General features: G+C 60.2%; 2 protein-coding genes across 4 annotated transcripts in view; one reads left to right on the plus strand and one right to left on the minus strand.

The window, feature by feature from the left end:
* Positions 1-13,709, minus strand: part of ABCD1 (ATP binding cassette subfamily D member 1) — an 18,178-nt gene extending 4,469 nt beyond the window's left edge. The window contains exons 1-7 of one of the 2 annotated variants that reach the window (XM_067022918.1): positions 13,692-13,709; positions 12,193-13,452; positions 9,192-9,372; positions 4,152-4,294; positions 3,879-4,047; positions 3,220-3,314; positions 150-295 (exon numbers count right to left, since the gene is read on the minus strand). In XM_067022918.1, the coding sequence (XP_066879019.1) occupies positions 150-295; positions 3,220-3,314; positions 3,879-4,047; positions 4,152-4,294; positions 9,192-9,372; positions 12,193-13,101 (1,643 nt within the window). In that variant the 5' untranslated portion in view covers positions 13,102-13,452; positions 13,692-13,709. Of the gene's footprint in view, positions 1-149; positions 296-3,219; positions 3,315-3,878; positions 4,048-4,151; positions 4,295-9,191; positions 9,373-12,192; positions 13,479-13,691 lie in introns of those variants that run through there. The other variant, XM_059049605.2, reaches the window with a different exon arrangement.
* Positions 13,617-18,376, plus strand: part of BCAP31 (B cell receptor associated protein 31) — a 25,645-nt gene continuing 20,885 nt past the window's right edge. Inside the window, exons 1-3 of one of the 2 annotated variants that reach the window (XM_059049609.2) lie at positions 13,617-13,954; positions 14,906-15,040; positions 16,713-16,813. In XM_059049609.2, the coding sequence (XP_058905592.1) occupies positions 14,949-15,040; positions 16,713-16,813 (193 nt within the window). In that variant the 5' untranslated portion in view covers positions 13,617-13,954; positions 14,906-14,948. Of the gene's footprint in view, positions 13,955-14,156; positions 14,407-14,905; positions 15,041-16,712; positions 16,814-18,376 lie in introns of those variants that run through there. The other variant, XM_067022925.1, reaches the window with a different exon arrangement.

Here is an 18,376-nt window from a genome sequence, read left to right on the forward strand (position 1 = left end):
GCCGTCCTCCGCCCAGGCCTTAGGCCCTGCCATCTCCGTAAGTCAGGTTCCGCAGGTCAGAAGGGGTGGGGGCGGACCTGGGGACCCTGGCTCCCTCCCTCTCTCCCCCCCCGCCCAGCCACCGTTGGCCCCATCACCCCACCCCTCACCTCTGGGGGACGTAGAACATGCGCTGGGGTGGGGGCTTGTAGAGCACGCCACCATAGGTGGGCCAGAGACCGCCCAGGATACGGAACAGAGAGCTCTTGCCGCAGCCGTTGGGGCCCGTGATGAGCAGGTGCATGCCTTCTTCCACCTGTAGAGGCAGCGGCCATGGAGCCCGGCCCGGGCTTCCCTCCCCTTACCCGTGGCCTGCCTGACAGCCTCGGAGAGGCCCCCACACCCAGCACATGCCGTCCTCCGTCTCTTGGTGAGGAATGGCAGGACCCCGAGGGTGAGCTCTGGTATCTAGAGCCCTAACCAGCTGCATGTTTCAGGTACTGCCTTGTCCCCTAGGGCCCCGACATGCACCAGAGAGCAGGGAGCCAGCAGGAGGAGGGTGTGCACCCCAGAAGGTCAACGTCAGCCTGCAGCCCAGCCACGCCGCTTCACCTGCAAGCCCAGCGTCAAGCGCCTGAGGCCCCCCCATGAGTCGATTACATCACGTCCACTGGCCTTCTGGAAACACCTGCTGTAGGACAAAGGCCGCCCAAGCAGGCGGGGAGCGTGCAGATGGCAGGGAGCCCGCCGTCCTCGGGGTGGGGGAGAGCATGAGGCACGGAGTCAGCGCACGTGGGGTACAGCTCCTGCCACCCGCTGCCATGTGTGACATCACAGCAGCACTAAGGGCCTCCAGCCGGTGCAGTTCTCGCGAGACCCCAGAGTGTGGCACATACGCGCGTCCGTCCGGTTTATCTCGGTCAGTGCCAGGGGTTGAACCGTGTCCCCTCAGAGAGTGCTGTGCTGGACTCCTAAGTCCCAGGACCTCAGAATGTGACCTTACTTGGAAATGGAGTCTTTGCGGATATAATGAAGTTTAGATGAGGAGCGGGGTGGGCCCCTAATCCACTGTGACCTGGTGTCCTTATAAATAGGAGACATTTGGACACAGAGACACGTGCACAGGCAGAGTGCCATGTGAAGGTGAAGGCAGGGGCTTCCCTGGTGGCCCAGTGGTTAAGAATCCGCCTGCCAATGCAGGGGACACGGGTTCGAGCCCTGGTCGGGGAAGATCCCACATGCCACGGAGCAACGAAGCCCGTGCGCCACAACTGCTGAGCCCGCAAGCCACAACTACTGAGCCTAAGTGCCGTAACTGCTGAGCCTGCACGCCTAGAGCTGGTGCTGCACAACAAGAGAAGCCACCGCAATGAGAAGCCCACGCACCGCAATGAAGAGTAGCCCCCGCGCACAGCAACAACAACAACAACAAAAAAAAAAAAAAAAAAAAAGGAAGGCAAAACACCAGAAGCGGGGAGAGACCTAGACACGCTGATCTGAACTTCTGTTGGTTGAGCCCCTCGTTTGCTGTTCCTCCTCCGTTAGACTATGAACTCCCCTGGGCAGGGCCCAGGCCTCCCTCTGTCCAGATGTGGGAGGGCTGCTTGGTCAGGCCCCGGCTGCTCTGTGTGCCCGGCTCCGGGGGAGCTGCCTTGGCCCCAGCCAGCTTCACGGCTGCCTCCCTTGTCTCCTTCCCTGCACCTCTCCGACCGCCCTTCTGACCCTATCACCTGGCTGATCAGGGCCAGGAACTGCTCCCCCTCCCCAACATCTCCCAGCCCCAGAGCCCAGCTCCGCCAGCGGCTCTGCCAGGACAGAGCCCTTGCTCAGCCCCTGGTCACCCGTTCCTCGCCTAACCTCGCTCTCTGACCAGCCACGCCCCTGCTCACCATGGCCTCTGAATTTTGCCCAGCTGGCCTTCCACTGGGCCTGCCTGGAAGCCATGCACCCTGCAAAGACTGGCCTTCAGTGGCAGCCCCACACCCCAAGGGTGACTGCTGCCAGGGGCGATGGGGATCGCACCACTGGCCTGCGTCCAGCCTCCAACTGGCTCTCAAGCCCCCCCGGCCCGTCAGCAGATCAAGGAAAGGAGCTCTAGGCGCTGGCCCTTCCTGCCTATTTCCTGCCTGGCCGTGGCTTCCACTGCCCTGGCTCCTCAGCGGGGCACGCATGGCCCCTGCAGGACCTGGGCCCGAAGTCCCTTGGCTCCCCGTCCATGCCCTCTTCTCCACCACGCTGCCCGCCCGCCCGCCCGCCCGGAGGCTCCTGGGTGAAGCTTCACGTGACCTCTACTCCCCCAGGGATGCGGACCTCTACTCTACGTTTCCCGTGGCCCTTGCTGGGCCCGGGACAGCCATCTAACCATGGATCTTTTCTGTTTTTTTTAAAGTTTATTTTGGCCACACTGGGTGGCATGTGGGATCTTAGTTCCCTGGCCAGGGATCAAACCCACGCCCTTGGCAATGGAAGCGTGGAGTCTTAACCGCTGGACCACCAGGGAAGTCCCAAATCTGGGATCTCTGTAACCCTTTGGGGTTCCCTTGATTTACCTGTGGTTTACAGTGTCCAGCCTGGAGCTCAGGGAACATTAGTCGAATGAATGAATGAATGAATGAATGACTCCGGCACCCAGGACTCCCCTTCACTCTATCACTCCCTGACCCTGTCCAAAGCTCTGGCTGGGGACACAGGTCACTGGTGGATGTCTGCCCCCAGGGCATCTTCTCCACAGACAGCTTGCGTAATGGCCGGGAGCCCTCCCAGTGGGCCAGGCTGCGCCCGGCCCACACCCACCCTGGAGGCCTCTCACAGCAGATCTGTGGGACCTCAAGCCCAGGTCGGTGGAAGAGAATCTCTTTCATCACAACTGGAGTTGGACCAGAGTCCCCAAGCCCTGGGCTACTCAGGGATAGGGGTGGGCGTGGGGTGCTGGCAACGGTAGGGCCAGGAACCTTTGGGTGACTCCAGCCCAATCCAGGTCGTCACTGGTCTCTCTTAATCAGCTCTGACTCCACTGCCCCAGAACTAACAGTCAGTCAGAGACACGCTGGTCTTTCACCTTGAGCTTAGCCTGCCTGCCACGTAGACCTGGGGTCAATGGCTACCGACAGTGCAAGCGGGCTGGCCAGGCTGGATGCTGAGGGCTGAGGTGGGTGCAGAAGGCCAGGTCCCGGGCCCCAGAGCTGGGCTCGGCCCCGCCCGTGCTTCCAGGTTGAGGCTGCCCTCCGCCCTTCGACCTACCCTGATGTTGAGGCTGGCCACCACGACCTCCCCCGTGGGCGTGACGACGGGGATGTTCTCGCACACAATGCCCTGCTCCACGTCCACCACTTGGCCTGGAGAGAGAACGCGAGGGAGAGACAGAAGGAGCAGAGCTCTCCCCCCGCCCTCCGGCGGGCGCCGAGTACCCCCAACCCGGACAGCACGCCGGCGTGTGGCGCAGGGGCCCTTGGGAATACAGCGCGGCTGCCCCCAGCTGACTACCGCCCCCTTGCTGTGCTCTGCGCGGCGGAGGGGCAAAGCCGGCTGCCTGGCCTCCGGAGCCCGCACGTGGCGTCCGCTCCTGCAGCCCCTCCGCACCATCTGAAAGGCGGCAGCGACGCCTGGGGCCTCTTGCACGGCGCCCCAGCCCCTGCTGGAGCTTCGGACTTTCTCTCGCTGCCGGCGGGGTGAGTGATCCCCTCCGCTCAGGGAACACGCCCCCCTCTCTCGCAAAGGGAAACCCTGGCTGGGGCACCTGGAAGGGACTGGACACGTGAGCATGGTGGCCAGCGGCGACCGCTCTGAGAGGGAGGGCTGCGGGGGCCGCGACGTGCCCAGGAAGCCCTCCGTGGGGCACCGGGCAGCCTGCTGTGGGAGGGCCGGGAGCAGGGCGGCCTCTCTGCGGAGGGCACCCTTACCTCGGATCTGCAGGGACCCCTCCACACGGACACCGGGCCTCACCACGGCCCCGGACCCTGCCTGAGCCTCCTCTGGCTCCCCGGGTCTCTTGAAACGGCAGTGCCGGACGTCTTCAAACACCTGGAACATCTCATGGACCCGGGCTGTGTAGCCAGCCAACTCTGTCACCTGCAGGGAGGGCGACCGTGGCTCAGCCCCTGCCAGTGGGGGCGGGGCGGGAGGGGCGAGGGAAGGGGCGGGGGCTGGGCGGGGGGGGTGGGGTGGGAGGTTACCTCCTTGTAGGACACCATGACCCGCTCGATGGCGTCCGCGGCAGCTGTGAGGAGGTTGCGGGCGATGGTGAAGGCTTCCGTGCGCTCGCTCACCATCTCCTCCTCCCTCGCCTCCAAGGCCGCCTTCTTCGCCACCTCCGAGTCTGCAGAGTACAGTGGGGCGGGGAGAGAGCAAGTCTGTCCAGCCAATGGTGCTCGGACAACTGGGTATCCATGTGCAAAGGAAGGACCCCTACTGCACACCACACACGAAAACTAACTCAGAGTGGAGCACCGGCCTGCACGGCAGAGCTAACATTACCCAACTGTCAGAAGAAAGCAGGGGTAAACCTTCGTGCCCTGGGATTAGGTATGGCTCCTTAAATACGACACCAAAAAGCACAAGTGAGAAAAGCAAAACAAGTAAGGGAGCTTCGACGAAAGTAAGTTTTGGGCACCAAAGTAAGTCATCCAGAAGGTGAAAACACAACCTACAGACTGGAAGAAAATATCTGCAGATCATGTATCTGATAAGGTCCCAGGTCCCAGAATACATAAAGAACTTTTTCAATTCAACAATAAAGAGACAAACGACTCAATTCAACAATGGACAAAGAATCTGAATAAACATTTCCTCTGTAAGATATACAAATGGCCAAGAAGCATACGGAAAGATGTTTATTGGTCACCAGGGAAATGCAAAATCAAAACTGCAGTGAGACACCACTTCACGCTCACTAGGATGGCTGAAACTGAAAAGGCAGTATAAGCGTCGGTGAGGGAGCAGGCGGCCGCATGAGACACCGCTGGTGCGGACGAACAGTGGTGCGGCTGCCGTGGAAGACAAGGTTGGCAGTGCTTCCAAATGATAAACAGAGGGTCACCAGATGACCCAGCAATTCCACTCCTAGGTGTACATATATCCCAGAGGAGTGAAGACAGAGGCCCACACAAAAAATGGTGCGTGAGTACGCGTGGCAGGTACCTGTCAGAGCTGAAAGGTGGAAACAACCCAAACGCCTGCCGATGGATGAGGGATAAGCACAGTGTGGTGGCTGCATACAGACAATGGAACGTTATTCAGCCATGAGAAGCAATGAAGGGCTGATTGATCCTACAGCGTGGGTGACTCGCAAAAACACGATGCTAAGTAAAAGAAGCCAGACACAGAAGGCCACATATTGTGTGATTCCATTTATAGGAAGTGTCTGGAGGACGCAAAGCCATAGCGACAGGAAGATTAGTGGTCGCTGGGGGCTGCCAGGTGGGGTGGGGAGTGACCACTCATGGGTCTGGGCTTTCTTGTTGGGGTGGTGACAACGTTCTAGACTTAGATAATGGTGATGGTTGCACAACTTTGCGACTATATCAAAACCCACTGAATTGTACCCGTTAAAAATGGCCGAATTGTATGGTATGTTAATTACGTCTCAATAACGCAGATATTGTGTCCTGCACTACAACGGCAGCCCCTCCCGAGCCTCTCACACAGGAATATCCCCTTTCAGACCTGCGGTCTACCCCGTGTCGCCCTCATCTCTCCCCTTGCTGCCGTATTCTGTGGCCATCCTCGATGCTATTTCTCCCTGAGAGCCTGCTCCTGTCTTGACTTGCTTTTTTCTTCTTTTGTGTCTCAGTTGAGACCCCCATGGTCGCTCACTTCAACCCTCTCTTGTCAATGGCCTTGAATCCCTTGATCGCTGGACCCCCTAGAGGGGCAAGGTTTTTACACAAGGAATGTTCTGGAAATGGTGATGGGGAGCAAGGGGGAGGCCAACTCTGAGGGCTAACTCTATCCAGGGGCATAAATGGATCTGAGGTCGGAGCCTCAAGGATGTGATGGTGGGGGTGGGCTGGGAAGCGCCCGGGAGTCAGGTCAGGGCGGGTGCAGTGTGGGGTGGATAGGGCCAGAAGGCTGGGAACTGGGCGGGGGAGTGGAGTGGTGATTCTGACAGTCTAAGGTCCTTAGGCAGGGGAGGGGGGACACAAACCCTCCTCCCCAGACGTCCTGAGAGCTGGAAAGGGACTGCGCACAAAGGGAAGGGGTCTGCGCGGGGGCCCTGGCAACAGTGGGCCCCTCCCGGGAGATAGCATAAACCTCTGCAGCTTTCCCCGGAGCCTTGGGGGCCAAGATGAGTGCCCCAGAGCCAGACACCTGCCAGCTCTTCCTGGCCAGGCCGCCATGCCGGCAGGCGAGAAAGGCAAAGGTAGCTACATCTTCCCCTGTGGATAATCGCTGGCCTCCTCACCCGGTTCCCAGCGCTCTCTGTCTCCAGTTACTGAGGACACAGCAGGGACAAAACAGATAAACCTCTGGCCTGCCTCCTTGAGTTTAAAGGGGCAGAGCCTCTATGAGGCAGCCGCAGACCTGGAGCAGACGGGCTGCTCAGCACTTTGAAGAGCAGCGAGGCAGGGGAGGGGGAGAGAAAGGCGGGCGGTGGTCTCACCTAGAGGGTGCCTGTGAGCAAAGCTCCCATAGAGGGAGGGAGGGGCCACGGGATGGCGGAGGAAAGAGTATTCCTGGCAGAGCGAGGAGGAGGAGCAAAAGCAAAGGGCCTGAGGCGGAAGCAGGCCTGGTGTTTCCAGGAAGGCCAGTGAGACAAGCGGAGTGAGCCGGGGGATGGGAGCGGTCCACATGTTCACAGGTGACTGGCTATAAGGGCCATGGGGGCGGGGACAGGAGCTCAGGGCTCTGAATCGCCCACAAAGCCCAACACAGCAGAGGCGCCAAAAAGCCTTAGGCCTTCAGAGGAGGGAGAGGCCTCGGGGACTAGACAGGCTGAGCTGTGCCCAGTGGCAGCTTCAGAGGGAAGCGGCCGCAGGCACTTCCTCACAGAAACCACGGCTTGGTTTCCTCCTGGGTCCGTTCCCATGCTCCTGGCCTAAATCAAGGCCACCCTTTGTGTAGGTCCATTGGTGGAAGCGACTACCCCCTCCAATTAGATCTTTCCTCTTGGGGGTCACCCAGAGAGGGACAGACAGCTGAGGTAGGTACGGAAGCCCCAAGGGAGAGACATCAACAGGGAGAGAATCAGAGAGACGTCTGGTTCTGAAAGATGCACGCCAGGCTCTCTCTCTTCACACATATCTGAAAGCCCTCTTACTACCAAGCTGCATAAAATAGAACACCTTTTAAATCAGAGCCGTGTTGCAAGAAAGCAAGGGAAGTTCCCAGGAGTGAGAAGAGAAGCCAGTAGCCAGGTGCTCCTGTGACATCCCCAGAGACGGAGAGGATTGGGCTCTAGGTGCAAGGACCAAAAGGTCTCCTCTAAGAATTTGTAATTATGTGTCTGGGCTGCAAATTAATATCACCAGCAAGTGCGGGGACCCCTCCTCCCCCAAGCAGAGAAATTAACATGAAAGTGGCCTCCAACTGGTTCATTACCGGGCAGCCGCTTGGCTAAAACTAAAGCAAGTGTGCGCGGGGGAACCCTACCCTCCAGTCAGGCTGCAGAACCCACAACGACCACAAACAAGGAAGACGGGCAGGTGGAAGATAAAGCCGGCTTAGACCCCCAAGGGTTCAGACAGCCGGACGGCTGCACAGAGACCATGGAATGAGCATGATTAAGACGGTCGCCGGCAGAACTTGACAGAAATAGCCATTGAAAGAAAGAACAATTCAAATTAGGGACTTCCCTGGCGGTCCAGTAGTTAAGGCTCTGCGCTCCCAATGCAGGGGGCACGGGTTCGATCCCTGGTCGGGGAGCTAAGATCCCTCATGCAGCGTGGTGTGGCAAAAAAAAAAAACAAAAAACAAAGAAAATTCAAATTAGATGCAGCGAAGAGAAAACTAGCAAATGTGTGAGCAGGAAAATCTGAGGAAACCTCCCAGAATTCAGCATAGACAGTGCTAGATGGGGAAAAGTGAAGAGAGATGGAGAGCCACAAAGGAGTGAGAAGCCCAACACGCTGTGAGAGTTCCAGAAGGAAAGAGTAGAAAGAATGAGAGAGGCAATGTTTGAAAAGATTAACAGCTGAGAACTTTCCAGAACGATGGAACAATCTTGAGTATTCAACGGCCATACAAGTCTCAAGCAGAATAGACAGAAACGCACAGGCAAACGCTTCCTAAAGAAACTGCAGAAAAAGAGAAAAGTCTAACCAGGGAGACCACACAGGCTGCGAAGAGCAGTGAAGCTGGTAACAGATTTTCCAACGGAGGCAACGGGATGTTGTCAGTGGGCTGAGAGAAACCGACCGTCCGTCTCAGCTCCCTCACCCAACTGAACTTCAGTTCGGGGGCAGGGGGAGGATAAAATAAAGACATTTCCAGACAAGAGAACAATCTCGAAGCTCCACGATGAAAGCCCCACAGTAAGGACTTCTGAAGGACGACTGTCTGAAGGAGGGTCACTGGGCCGCGGGGAAGGGCTGGGAAGCCAAGAAAGCACAAACTCACAGGTGAATCTGAACACGCACCAACCGGATAAAGCAACGCCAAACTTGTTGCTGGGGACATCAGCACATCAGGCGGGCTGGTCCTCTGGTCCACGCGTTCTAAGTAAGGGCCCAGAGGAGGAGGAGCTATTGACTAACCCAGACTGTTCTCAAGTAAGCACATTAACCTTCGAAGGGCAACCGTGAAAAGACCGCAAACAGAATAAATTCCTTGTAAACCAGTAGGGGAACAAAATGCAAATCCTTGCCAGTCCCCCCGAGGCCTTGGGGAAGAGGGCTCTGCCCTCGACAACCTGCAAGAGCTGCTGTAGGCGTGGGTGGGAAAGCCAAAGGCCAAGCCGGGAAGGGGCTCCCTCGACACACTTCCCCACCTTCCCACTTCCAAGATGAGCCGAGAGCAGGGTGAGATGAGCAAGGGTGCACGCGCCTGGAGAAGGCTGTTCCTGAGGTGCAGTCCCTGGGCTGGGCCAAGCGGGACCAAGAGGCGTGAGATGCTGTAAAGGGGAGCCGCACACACGCGGGCAGGCGGCGAGGAGCTCCGGGAGAGTGTGACCTGCCGGGTGCCCGCCGAGCCCAGAAGTAGAAATGTCAGGTGGGCCGGCGGAGCACTGGGGCCCCCCAAGCCTAGCCCAGTGGTGCAGGAGGACAGGCCCCTCTCACCTGCCTCTGAGTAGCCGGTGGCGGTGATGATGGGGACGGCCACCATGAGCAGTCCTGAGGCGCTCCACACGTACTTCATGAGGAACTGCTCCAGCATGACGTACCACAGGCGTTCCAGCAGAATGAGGTTGATCTGCGAAGCCAGGTCCTGGTAGGAGTGCTGCAGCAGGGCCAGCTCCACCTGCAGGGATCGGGCACCGGACACCCAGAGGCCTGGCGGTCAGTCCCACAGGGGCGACAGCGAGAGTCCCCGGGTGTCGCTCACAGGCCATGCTGTTTGATGACCTCAACAAGGTTGAGAGCCGGGGGTTAGGACGGGGCCGCGTTTACAGGGGACACAGGTCTCAAACTCGGGGGAGGTATGGGATCGCCACCGCAGTACTGGGGTACAGCGGCAGCGAAGGGGCTCACCCACCTCCCGAGGCCCCCGCTCATCCCCTTTCTGCTACCTCTTCAGTTGGAGTGCTCACCACACCCCTCTCTTCGCCCTGGGGAGCTTCTCGACATGGGCCGAGGGCAGCCACCTTGCCCGTTTCTTTGAGCAACTGCTGGGGGGGCTACCCTGAACTAAGCGAAGGACAGCACAGGAAAGCAAGAGGCGGTTGTTGGTTTTGAAGATCTGGGCTCAATAATCTCTACCTGCTTAGGCCCCGCCTCCCTCTACTTTCCCACAGTTCCTCTGGGTGAGAAACTTGTACTGCATTCTCCCACCAGAACCTGCAGGGCGCACTCCCAAGCTAGCTCGTGCAGGCATCGCCCTCAGTGGACAGCCCAACGCCCAAGCCAGCTGAGGACTCCGGCCCACCCGCTCAGCAGTGAGTGGCCCTCCCCTTCCTGCACTGGCCACTCCCTGCCATCTCAGGAGAGGGACCTGTGCAGGGCCTGGAAAAGAGAGAGAAGGAGAGGGAGTGGGAGAGAAAGAGGCTCCCCTGTGACGGCAGCAGTTAGACAGGTGGGGGGCTGGAGTGGTCAGGAAGCAGTCACAGCAAGGGGGCCATTGGGGCATAGATTTCTTGGTCGGGGGGCACATGCCCGAGCCCCGCCTTCCCACCCCTGACTGACAGTAGCTGCCCAGCCTGGAACCGTCTCCTCTGCCAAGTGGTTTCACAGCTGACCGTTTGATTCTCACCATGTCCCACTATGTGTGTATTCTCGTGTCCACTACAGCCCAGATAGGCAAAGTGACCTGCCCCAGCTCACACAGCCTGGAGGTAGCAAGAGGTATGGAATTTGGATCACACTGGCTGAGCCATTAGGAGGACCAAATTCTTGTAAACGATGCTTCACGCTTCCACTTATGAAGGAAGGTCTACCTAGGCACAAGCCAATAAGAGGTTGTGTGTGTTTGTAGGCACGTATCTAAATAAGCCTCCTCCTTGAGATCCCAGTAACAGCAGAATACCCTGCAGTCTGCCCTCCAGCCAGTCACCTCTGCCCCAGCCTGCTGACCTGAGCCTGGGCAACGGGACATCCGCCAATGGGACCGGGGTGAGCCACCTGCCTATACAGTAAGGGCGGTCAACCCACCCATGAAGGCCCATCACTCCACGCTGCTTCCAGGCCTTTGGCTGAGGCCTAAACAGACAGGCTGTGGACGCTCACAAGGTCCCTCCCGCCGTGGCCGGTGAACCGTCCCGGTGAGCATGCGACTTGCCGAAACTAGCCCAGAGGGAGTCCTTCAAGGAGCCAGTGATCTCTCTTCTACCCCCAGCACCCAGGTGTGCGGCACCGCTCAGTGGCTTTGCCTCAAGCTCATCTCCTGTTCCTGAAACGAGGACCCGGGCAATCCAGGCTCGTGCTGGGAGCTGGCAGGAGTGCTGGCTGGGGCTGACAATGTAGCTACGGGGAACGTGCCAAGTGCCTCACCCAAGGCCACGGCTGCCTGCCAAGGCCCTGCGGCCTGGAGGACAGGGGGTTGCAGCTGCAGACCGGGCACTTTTTCTCCTAACCTGGAGCCCAGCCCACGGCCGGGATGCCCCCTGTCTGCTCAGGAATAAACCCTTTTTAAAAATCAGAGACAAGCCCACCTCTGTGCCTGATGTGATGCGAAGCCAGTGAGACAAGGTCTGGGGCACAAGGCCACCTGACCCGGGGAGGACACATGGGCCTTCACGAGATGGACGCCATCGTGTCCCTCCCCCGAGAGGCACTGGGGAACCGAAACCAGAGTTGCAGAGAGCCTAGCCAGAGGCAGCCGCAACCTCAGGCATGAGGAAGGGGAGGGGCCGAGGCGAGATAAACGGAGCATTGGCCTGGAGTAACCTTTCCTAGGCCCAGGGCTACTGGCCGTAGCTGCCCCCCCCCCCGCCCCCCCCGCCCCCCCCCCCCACCCCGCCTGCCGGGAAGCTGCACGACTGGGACCCGGGCTGAAGGGCGGCCACGCTGGGGGCAGGGTGGCCGCTGGGCAGGCAGGAAGTGCGTCCTGCCGCAGTGGCGGCCTGGGCCCCGGCATCCTGGGCCGGGGCCTCAGGGAGGCGGCCAAGCCCACAGCCAGGCGGGCCTTCGGGCTCCGGATGGGAGAAGTCTTGACCTGGAGCGCTGAGCTCTGCCGCTGCTGCTGTGGCCGGCACGCTGCGCGCTGCTCGTTAACCTCCGCTTGGGCTGAGTCATATGCCCATAATGTCTGCCCGGCCGGCCGGCCAGCTGGGCCACAGGCCAGCCTTCAAAGGGTCTGGGGGCCCAGGAGGGGCCAGGCAGCAGGCCGCGTCCCCAGATGGCAGGAGCCTGCTCTCTGTTGGCTGCAGGCATGGGGCAACCAGGGGACTCTGGTCTCAAATCGCTAGGGTCCACAGCCCTAAGGCCAAGACAAGTGAGGCGGAGAGGAAGCAAAAGTGGCCCAGGGCAGCCCCCACCCAGCCTTCCTGCTTCTCTGTCACTGTGCCATCTGAGCTGCCCAAGGCCCTGGTTGGCCCCACACCTCTGGCATCAGCCGTAGGCAGCCCTGGCCCTCCTGCCCCTGAGCCCCCAGCTACATGCTTTCCGGCGCCCCAACCTGCCCCACCTCGTGGCCCCCATAGAAGGCAATCTCCTCCGAGTTGGCCACCACCCGGGAGTGCATGTAGCGCAACTCCCCCTTCCGCCGCGCCTCCTCTGCCACCAGCTCCCCGAACTTGGGCGAGAAGGCTCGCAGCACGTTGGCCGTGAGGAACACCACAAGGCCAGCGATGGCCGAGGGCCAGGCTGTGCCGGCCCCGCGGGAGCGGGCCACTCGAACCAGGGTGTAGGTGGTCACAGCCACGTCCAGGAGCGGCTTGGTCAGGTTGGAGTAGAGGTGGGCCACGGAGGCGGCAAAGGCCACCACGTCCTCCGTCAGGGACTGGTCCGGGTTGCGGAGCCGCCCGTCCATGTTGCTGACCCGGTAGTACGTCTGCTGGGAGAAGTAGAGGCTGTAGGCGTGGGCCACCAGCCGGCTGCGGAACGCCAGGGCCAGTCGGCCCTCTAGGTAGCGGATGGCACTGTTGACGAAGGTGGCAGGAAGCGCGATGAGGAGCCACTGCAGGAGCTGCCAGCCGAAGGCCCGGGGGTCCTTGCGCACGATGCAGCGGGCCAGCCGGCCGTCCAGGCGGGCCACGTACACCGACAGGAAAGTCCGGCTCACCAGTGCGGCTGAGTGCAGCGCCAGCAGCCCCGTCTCCCGGCACAGGATCCTGGGGAAGAGCAGCCGCAGGAGCCACAGGAGTCGCTGGAAGAACACCCGGTTGACACCGGCCTTGGCCGCTGCGCCCACCGTGGCCCCGGAGGCCTCCTGCGCGGACTCCCCAGCCGGCGTCTGAGGGCCCCTGGCCGGAGCCAGGCACTGCCGCACCAGGGGGTAGATTTTGTGGGCTCCATAGGCCGTGAGGGCCAGAACCACAGCTGTGCGCTTCAGCGTGGTCACCCGCGAGGGCCGGGGGGTCGAGAGCACCGTCATGTCACCTGGGCTGGACTCACGGGGCTGGGACTGGTGCCTGAGGCAGCAGAGGAAGCAGGTGGCTGGAAGGGTGGTGGCTCTGACCCCAGGCTCGTTGTCTAGGCAACTGGAAACCTCGCAGTGGTCCCTGAGACTGTCGCTTTAGGCCACCCGGGTGGTGCTGGGCCCCCTGGTGCGGTGGGCTCAGGGGCCTCCAGGGTCGCGGCCTCTTCAGGCAGCCGAGGTGGAGGAACTTGTCAGTCCCCTGGTCCCTGGGGTCAGAGCCTCCAGAGGTCTCGGGCAGAGAGGGCGTCTTCTCCTCTCCGCCTCCTCCTCCCCCGGGGCACCGGGCGCGTCCGTCCGCTCCGCAGCCTGGCTGAAGCGACTGCGACTCCGCCACCCGCGCAGAATCCCCACCTACCCACCCACCCTTCCCCAGGGGGGACTCGGGGGAAGGGGAGGAGGCGGAGGAGGGGTAGGAGGCGGAGGAGGGGTGGGAGGCGGAGCCAGGGCACGGGGCGCCCCACCCCGTTCTCGCCCCACGGTTGGGCCCCGCCCCCTCCCCGGACCACAGAGACGTGGGAGGACCGCTCGGGCTAGAGAAGCTGCACCTCGCCTTCCCGCCAAGGCCTCGCCCCGTCTCCCCGTGCGCCCGAGGCGCAGCTTCTTCCCCAGTCCTGGGCGTCGGAGCCTCGGCTCGGGGGCGGGGCGGAAAACCGCCTTGGGAGGGGCCTCCGGGGCCTCGCGGCGTTTGGGGGCGGGGCGGGACCCCGCGGGCGCTTCCGGTTCCGGCTGCGGGGAAGGGGGCGGGGCCGAGACTGAGGTGGGAGAGTTCGGCGACGACGAGGCGTGCCGGTTGACTGTGAGGAACTCGGTGAGCGAACCCGCGCTCCCGTCTGGGCTCTGGGGTCGCCGAGGCGCCCCGGCTCCTCGACGAGGCGGGGAGCGGCGGGCAGCGCGGCAAGGCCCGGGGCGCGGGACCAGTGCCGAGTCGGGAGTGCGAGGGCAGGGCCGGGCAGAGGGAAGTCGGGGCGGCGGCGGGTGGGGCCGTCTCCGCGGGCGGGGGGCGACGGCCTAGTCCAGCCGGAGGAGCCGCCGGGGTGGGGCTCCGGAGGGCGTGCCGGGTCGGGCCCACGTCGGGGTTCCTCTGGAGCGGGGTGGACGCCGTGGCCGACCCGGGCGGCCGGGAGGGGCTGCTCCGGCTTTTGAGGAGACAGTCTTCTAGAACTTTCTCTGGATGGGCCCGTGAGGTGCGGGGTCGAGGCCCGCGTTTGCCCTTGGCCCCGACTCCCGTTCTCTAGGAGTCGCTCTCCGGGGCTTTCTGAGGTACCTCGAGCCCTTCCGCCCCTTCGGAGGCAGACGCGGTGGTCGGGAGACCTTGGAGCCCCGCTCCTACCCCGAGAGGGGCTGCTGGCTCTGTGGGCCCCGAAGGGAGGGCCGCGGGCGCCAGGGCCCCTTGGCTTTCCCGGGGCGACGGGGGCGCCGCAGCCTCGGGAGAAAGCGCGAGGGCGTTGCGGAGGCGTGGGGGGCGGGCGCGTCCGGCGCAGCGCGCCCCTCGGCGAGGCGGGGGCGGGCCCGGGCCCGGGGCTGCGAGGGCGGCCTCCGGGCTCCACGAGTTTCGTGTCCGGCTCCCGACGCTGCCCCGGCTCCGCGGCGTGAGGAGCCTCCCGGACTCCACCGGGAAGGGATTGTCCGACAAGGCGGCCCTGGGTGTGCCAGCGCCCGGTCTGCCGGGGCTCGAGTCGGCCAGGCCTCGGAAGGCTGTGAGGGCGGGTGCGGGGGCCGCCCCGCTGTAACGACTCCTGCTTTTTCTCTGCTCCGTCAGGAACAGGCTGCCATCTCCCCGTTGGAAAGCTGCTGGCGACACGATGAGTCTGCAGTGGACTGCAGTCGCCACCTTCCTCTATGCAGAGGTCTTCGCTGTGCTGCTCCTCTGCATTCCCTTCATTTCTCCCAAAAGGTACGGCCCGTGCAGCGGGCAGGCGGGCCCGGGAGAGGTGCTCCGCAGCTTCCGCCTGCGGAGTTGGTGGGCCCTGGAACTGAGGCCAGACGGGAACAGGTAGAAGCCGTCTGGGGTAGGGGTGGCAAGGGTTGTGCTGGTCATCGCCCGCCTTCCCCACAGCTCTGCTCTGTCACATCTTGCCGAGTTCTCTTCTCGTGCGCCCTGCCTTCTGGGCTTCAGAATGTCCCAGAGGGGAGAAGACCTAGTTATGGCTCTGGGAACGATGCCCTCCTGCCGCCCCCCGGGGGCCGTGGCGTTCAGGGGATGGCATTGTGGGACCTGCAAAACTTGCATCACTGGGTCATGTTGCCGTTGATTTGGTGACTTCTGTCCTCTTAACTAGCCTCACTGGCACTGCGTAGCACCCTCGTGAGCATTACTCAGCCTCTGAAGGCTGGAGCCATGTTTCTTTTCAGTGAACAGAGCACTTGTAAAGGGTTAACTTGAAATTAATTTTAATTACATTTATTATGTGGATACGTTTACATTTAATCCGGGACATTACAGTTAAGGCTATGTTTTTACGGATATTTTTTTTAAAGTTCTGTTTTAATGAAAAAGTGTAGGCCCTGTTGTGACTTGATAGAAAGTACACAACGTTGCTTAAGGAATATTCTTGACAAAAGCGATATCTGAGTCACCTCGGACAGTTCACAGGAAATGCAGAACAGAGGTCCCCTTGGAGCTGCAAAGTCTGGGAACCTTTGTAGGACAAACAACCTGGTTTCTGCAAACAGTAAACTGGGAAAGAAAAGAGGGCAAGGGAGGAGGGAGCTTGTAGACTAAGAGAGACTTAAGGTACTTATCAGCTAAATGCAGAATCAGAATCTTGTCAGGATTCAAGCAAACCAACTAAAAATAATTGTCTCAGTTGGACTTTGGAGTTCTGGCTCTGGAGTTCTGATGATGAGAGATTCTTGTTGATATTTTTGAGGTCTGGTGATGGCATCGTGATTAGTAGTTTGGAAGGCTCTTCTCTGATAGAGCTGTATCCTGAAGTATTTATGGAGGGAAATGAAGAGAGGTCTTGGTGGGGGGGGGGGACTTCCCTGGTGGCGCAGTGGTTGAGAGCCTGCCTGCCGATGCAGGGGACGCGGGTTCGTGCCCCGACCCGGGAGGATCCCACGTGCCGCGGAGCGGCTGGGCCCGTGAGCCGTGGCCGCTGAGCCTGTGCTCCGCAACGGGAGAGGCCACAACAGTGAGAGGCCCGCGTACCGCAAAAAAAAAGAGAGAGAGAGGTCTGGGGTCTGCTTCATGCTAATGTAGGGTGGTGGGAGTCTAGGTGAACCACGATTGGTCACGGGGGAAAATAGTTTAAAGAAATGTGTACGTGGCAAGCATTTTGATACTACAGAGGGGAAAGTAAGTTTCCCATTTCCCTCCCCAGAGACTACCAGTGTTTAAGACTGGTTTTCTAGAAGTGTCTGTACGCGGACACGTATCGTTTTTTTCTTTTAACATTCTTGAATGGATGTCATAAATTGGAGAATCGCAAGCAGCTGAGGCTGAATCTGTATGAGATATTCAGCTGTTGGAGACGAGTGTAAAACTGTATTTCTGTTCTCAGGGCCCTGGATCCCAGGCGTGTGTTCTTTCTCTTCAGGCCTTAGCCTTTTTGTTTTCTTCACAGATGGCAAAAGATTTTCAAGTCCCGCCTCGTGGAGTTGGTGGTGATCTACGGCAATACCTTCTTTGTGGTTCTCATTGTCATCCTTGTGCTGCTGGTCATTGGTGAGTGAGCTGTGGCTGAGGGCAGCTACCTGACCTAGACCCTTGGACGTAGCCTCTGCTGCAAAGCCCCGTGCCATGTTCCATGAGCAGTGTACAGCTTTGGCTTCTCAGAGACAGACCACTGAAGTGCGCCTGTCTTTCTCCTGGGGGAGGAGGCTGACTGCTGGCAGGGCCTTCACTTTGACCAGCAGCCTTTGTGTGCCCGGTGATGGCCACCTCATGTCTCAGGCAGCTCCTCACATCCTTCCAGGGCTGAGGCCAAGAGAAGCTAACTGGCTCATGCTGACCTTGGTCTAAGTAGCACTGCTCCTTGGGCACTTAGCAGCGTCAGTCTCTCTCTCAGTGCCTGAAACAGGCCTCAAATAGGGGACTGAGCTACCAAGTAGATAGGGAGCCAAGCTGGGAAAGAAGCTGCCATGTCCTGAAGTATACGGGAGACAAGAGGTCTGATAGCATATCTAGGGGGCAAATCCCAGACCTCTCTGGATCTGGGTCAGACTTCAGGTTCCTCGAAGTCCTTTCACTTCTGGAGTTCTGTAAACCCTGCCTTGAGGTACACACCAGCAGGGGCTTGAAAGATGAACAGGGGTGGGGCCTGAGGCCAGGTGGTGGCATGATTGTTTGGAGACCAGAGGAATCAGTATAGCTCTCATCTGTCTGTTAAATGTGCCTTTTGCTGCGGTAAGTGATCAATATATTCCCCTGCTTGGTCTCCAAAGTATTGGCTCACCTCTGCCGTAGACAGTGGTCCTGTCTCCAAGGTGCGATGCCTGCTTAGACTCAGAGCCCTTCTGTTTCCCTGAGTCCCCAGCAGAAATGTGGCAGGGGGTGGGAGGCCAGGGGGCCATAGTTCAGGGGAACGTGCAGGGCTCTACCCACCAGCTGCAGCATTAGGCATGTCTCCTTCCTGATGTCTCAGTTCAGGCAGGACTGCCTCTGAACAGGTGAGGTGCAGCCTATCCATTCCCAGCCGTGGAGGGTGGGGGCCAGCTGCCCACAGACCTCACTGTTCTTGAAAATACTTGGTAAAGCCCCAAGAGGCAGCTCTTTCCAATCAGGGTTCTCTCCCTGAGCGGCCTCTGAGTCCAGAACAGGTAGGGATTATGCGTGTCTTCCCCTGAGCAGGAAAAGCCAGGCTGCAGGGTTTTGGAATTGGGGGTGTGGGCTGTGGGCAAGAATTGGGATGGGGAGGGACCGTGCTGAGGGTGTTCACTTGGGGCCTTGTCCCTCTGCAAACCAGACTCCACAAACTCTCCTAGTGTGGCAGAGTGGGCCGGGGGTGGGGGGGCGTTTGCAGAAGGCAGTAGTTGGCAAAGGTGCCATTCTTCTTTTTGGGGTGTCAGGGAACTGCTTGGATGTTCTAGAGAGACATCCTGCTATGATGACAGGCTGCTTTCTAGCCTAAGGGTAAGAAGCATAATCTAGACAAGCCTACCTAAATAAGTTGTTAGCTAGTAGCAAATACTGATGACATAACATAACCAGCTAGAAGCTGCAGGCCTGGCTGGCCCCTAGCCATCACTGGGAGGGGCCTAGGGCACATCTCACTGGGGGAGTCGGCTT

This window comes from Kogia breviceps, chromosome X, assembly GCF_026419965.1.
Source record: "Kogia breviceps isolate mKogBre1 chromosome X, mKogBre1 haplotype 1, whole genome shotgun sequence".
Lineage (NCBI taxonomy): Eukaryota > Metazoa > Chordata > Mammalia > Artiodactyla > Physeteridae > Kogia > Kogia breviceps.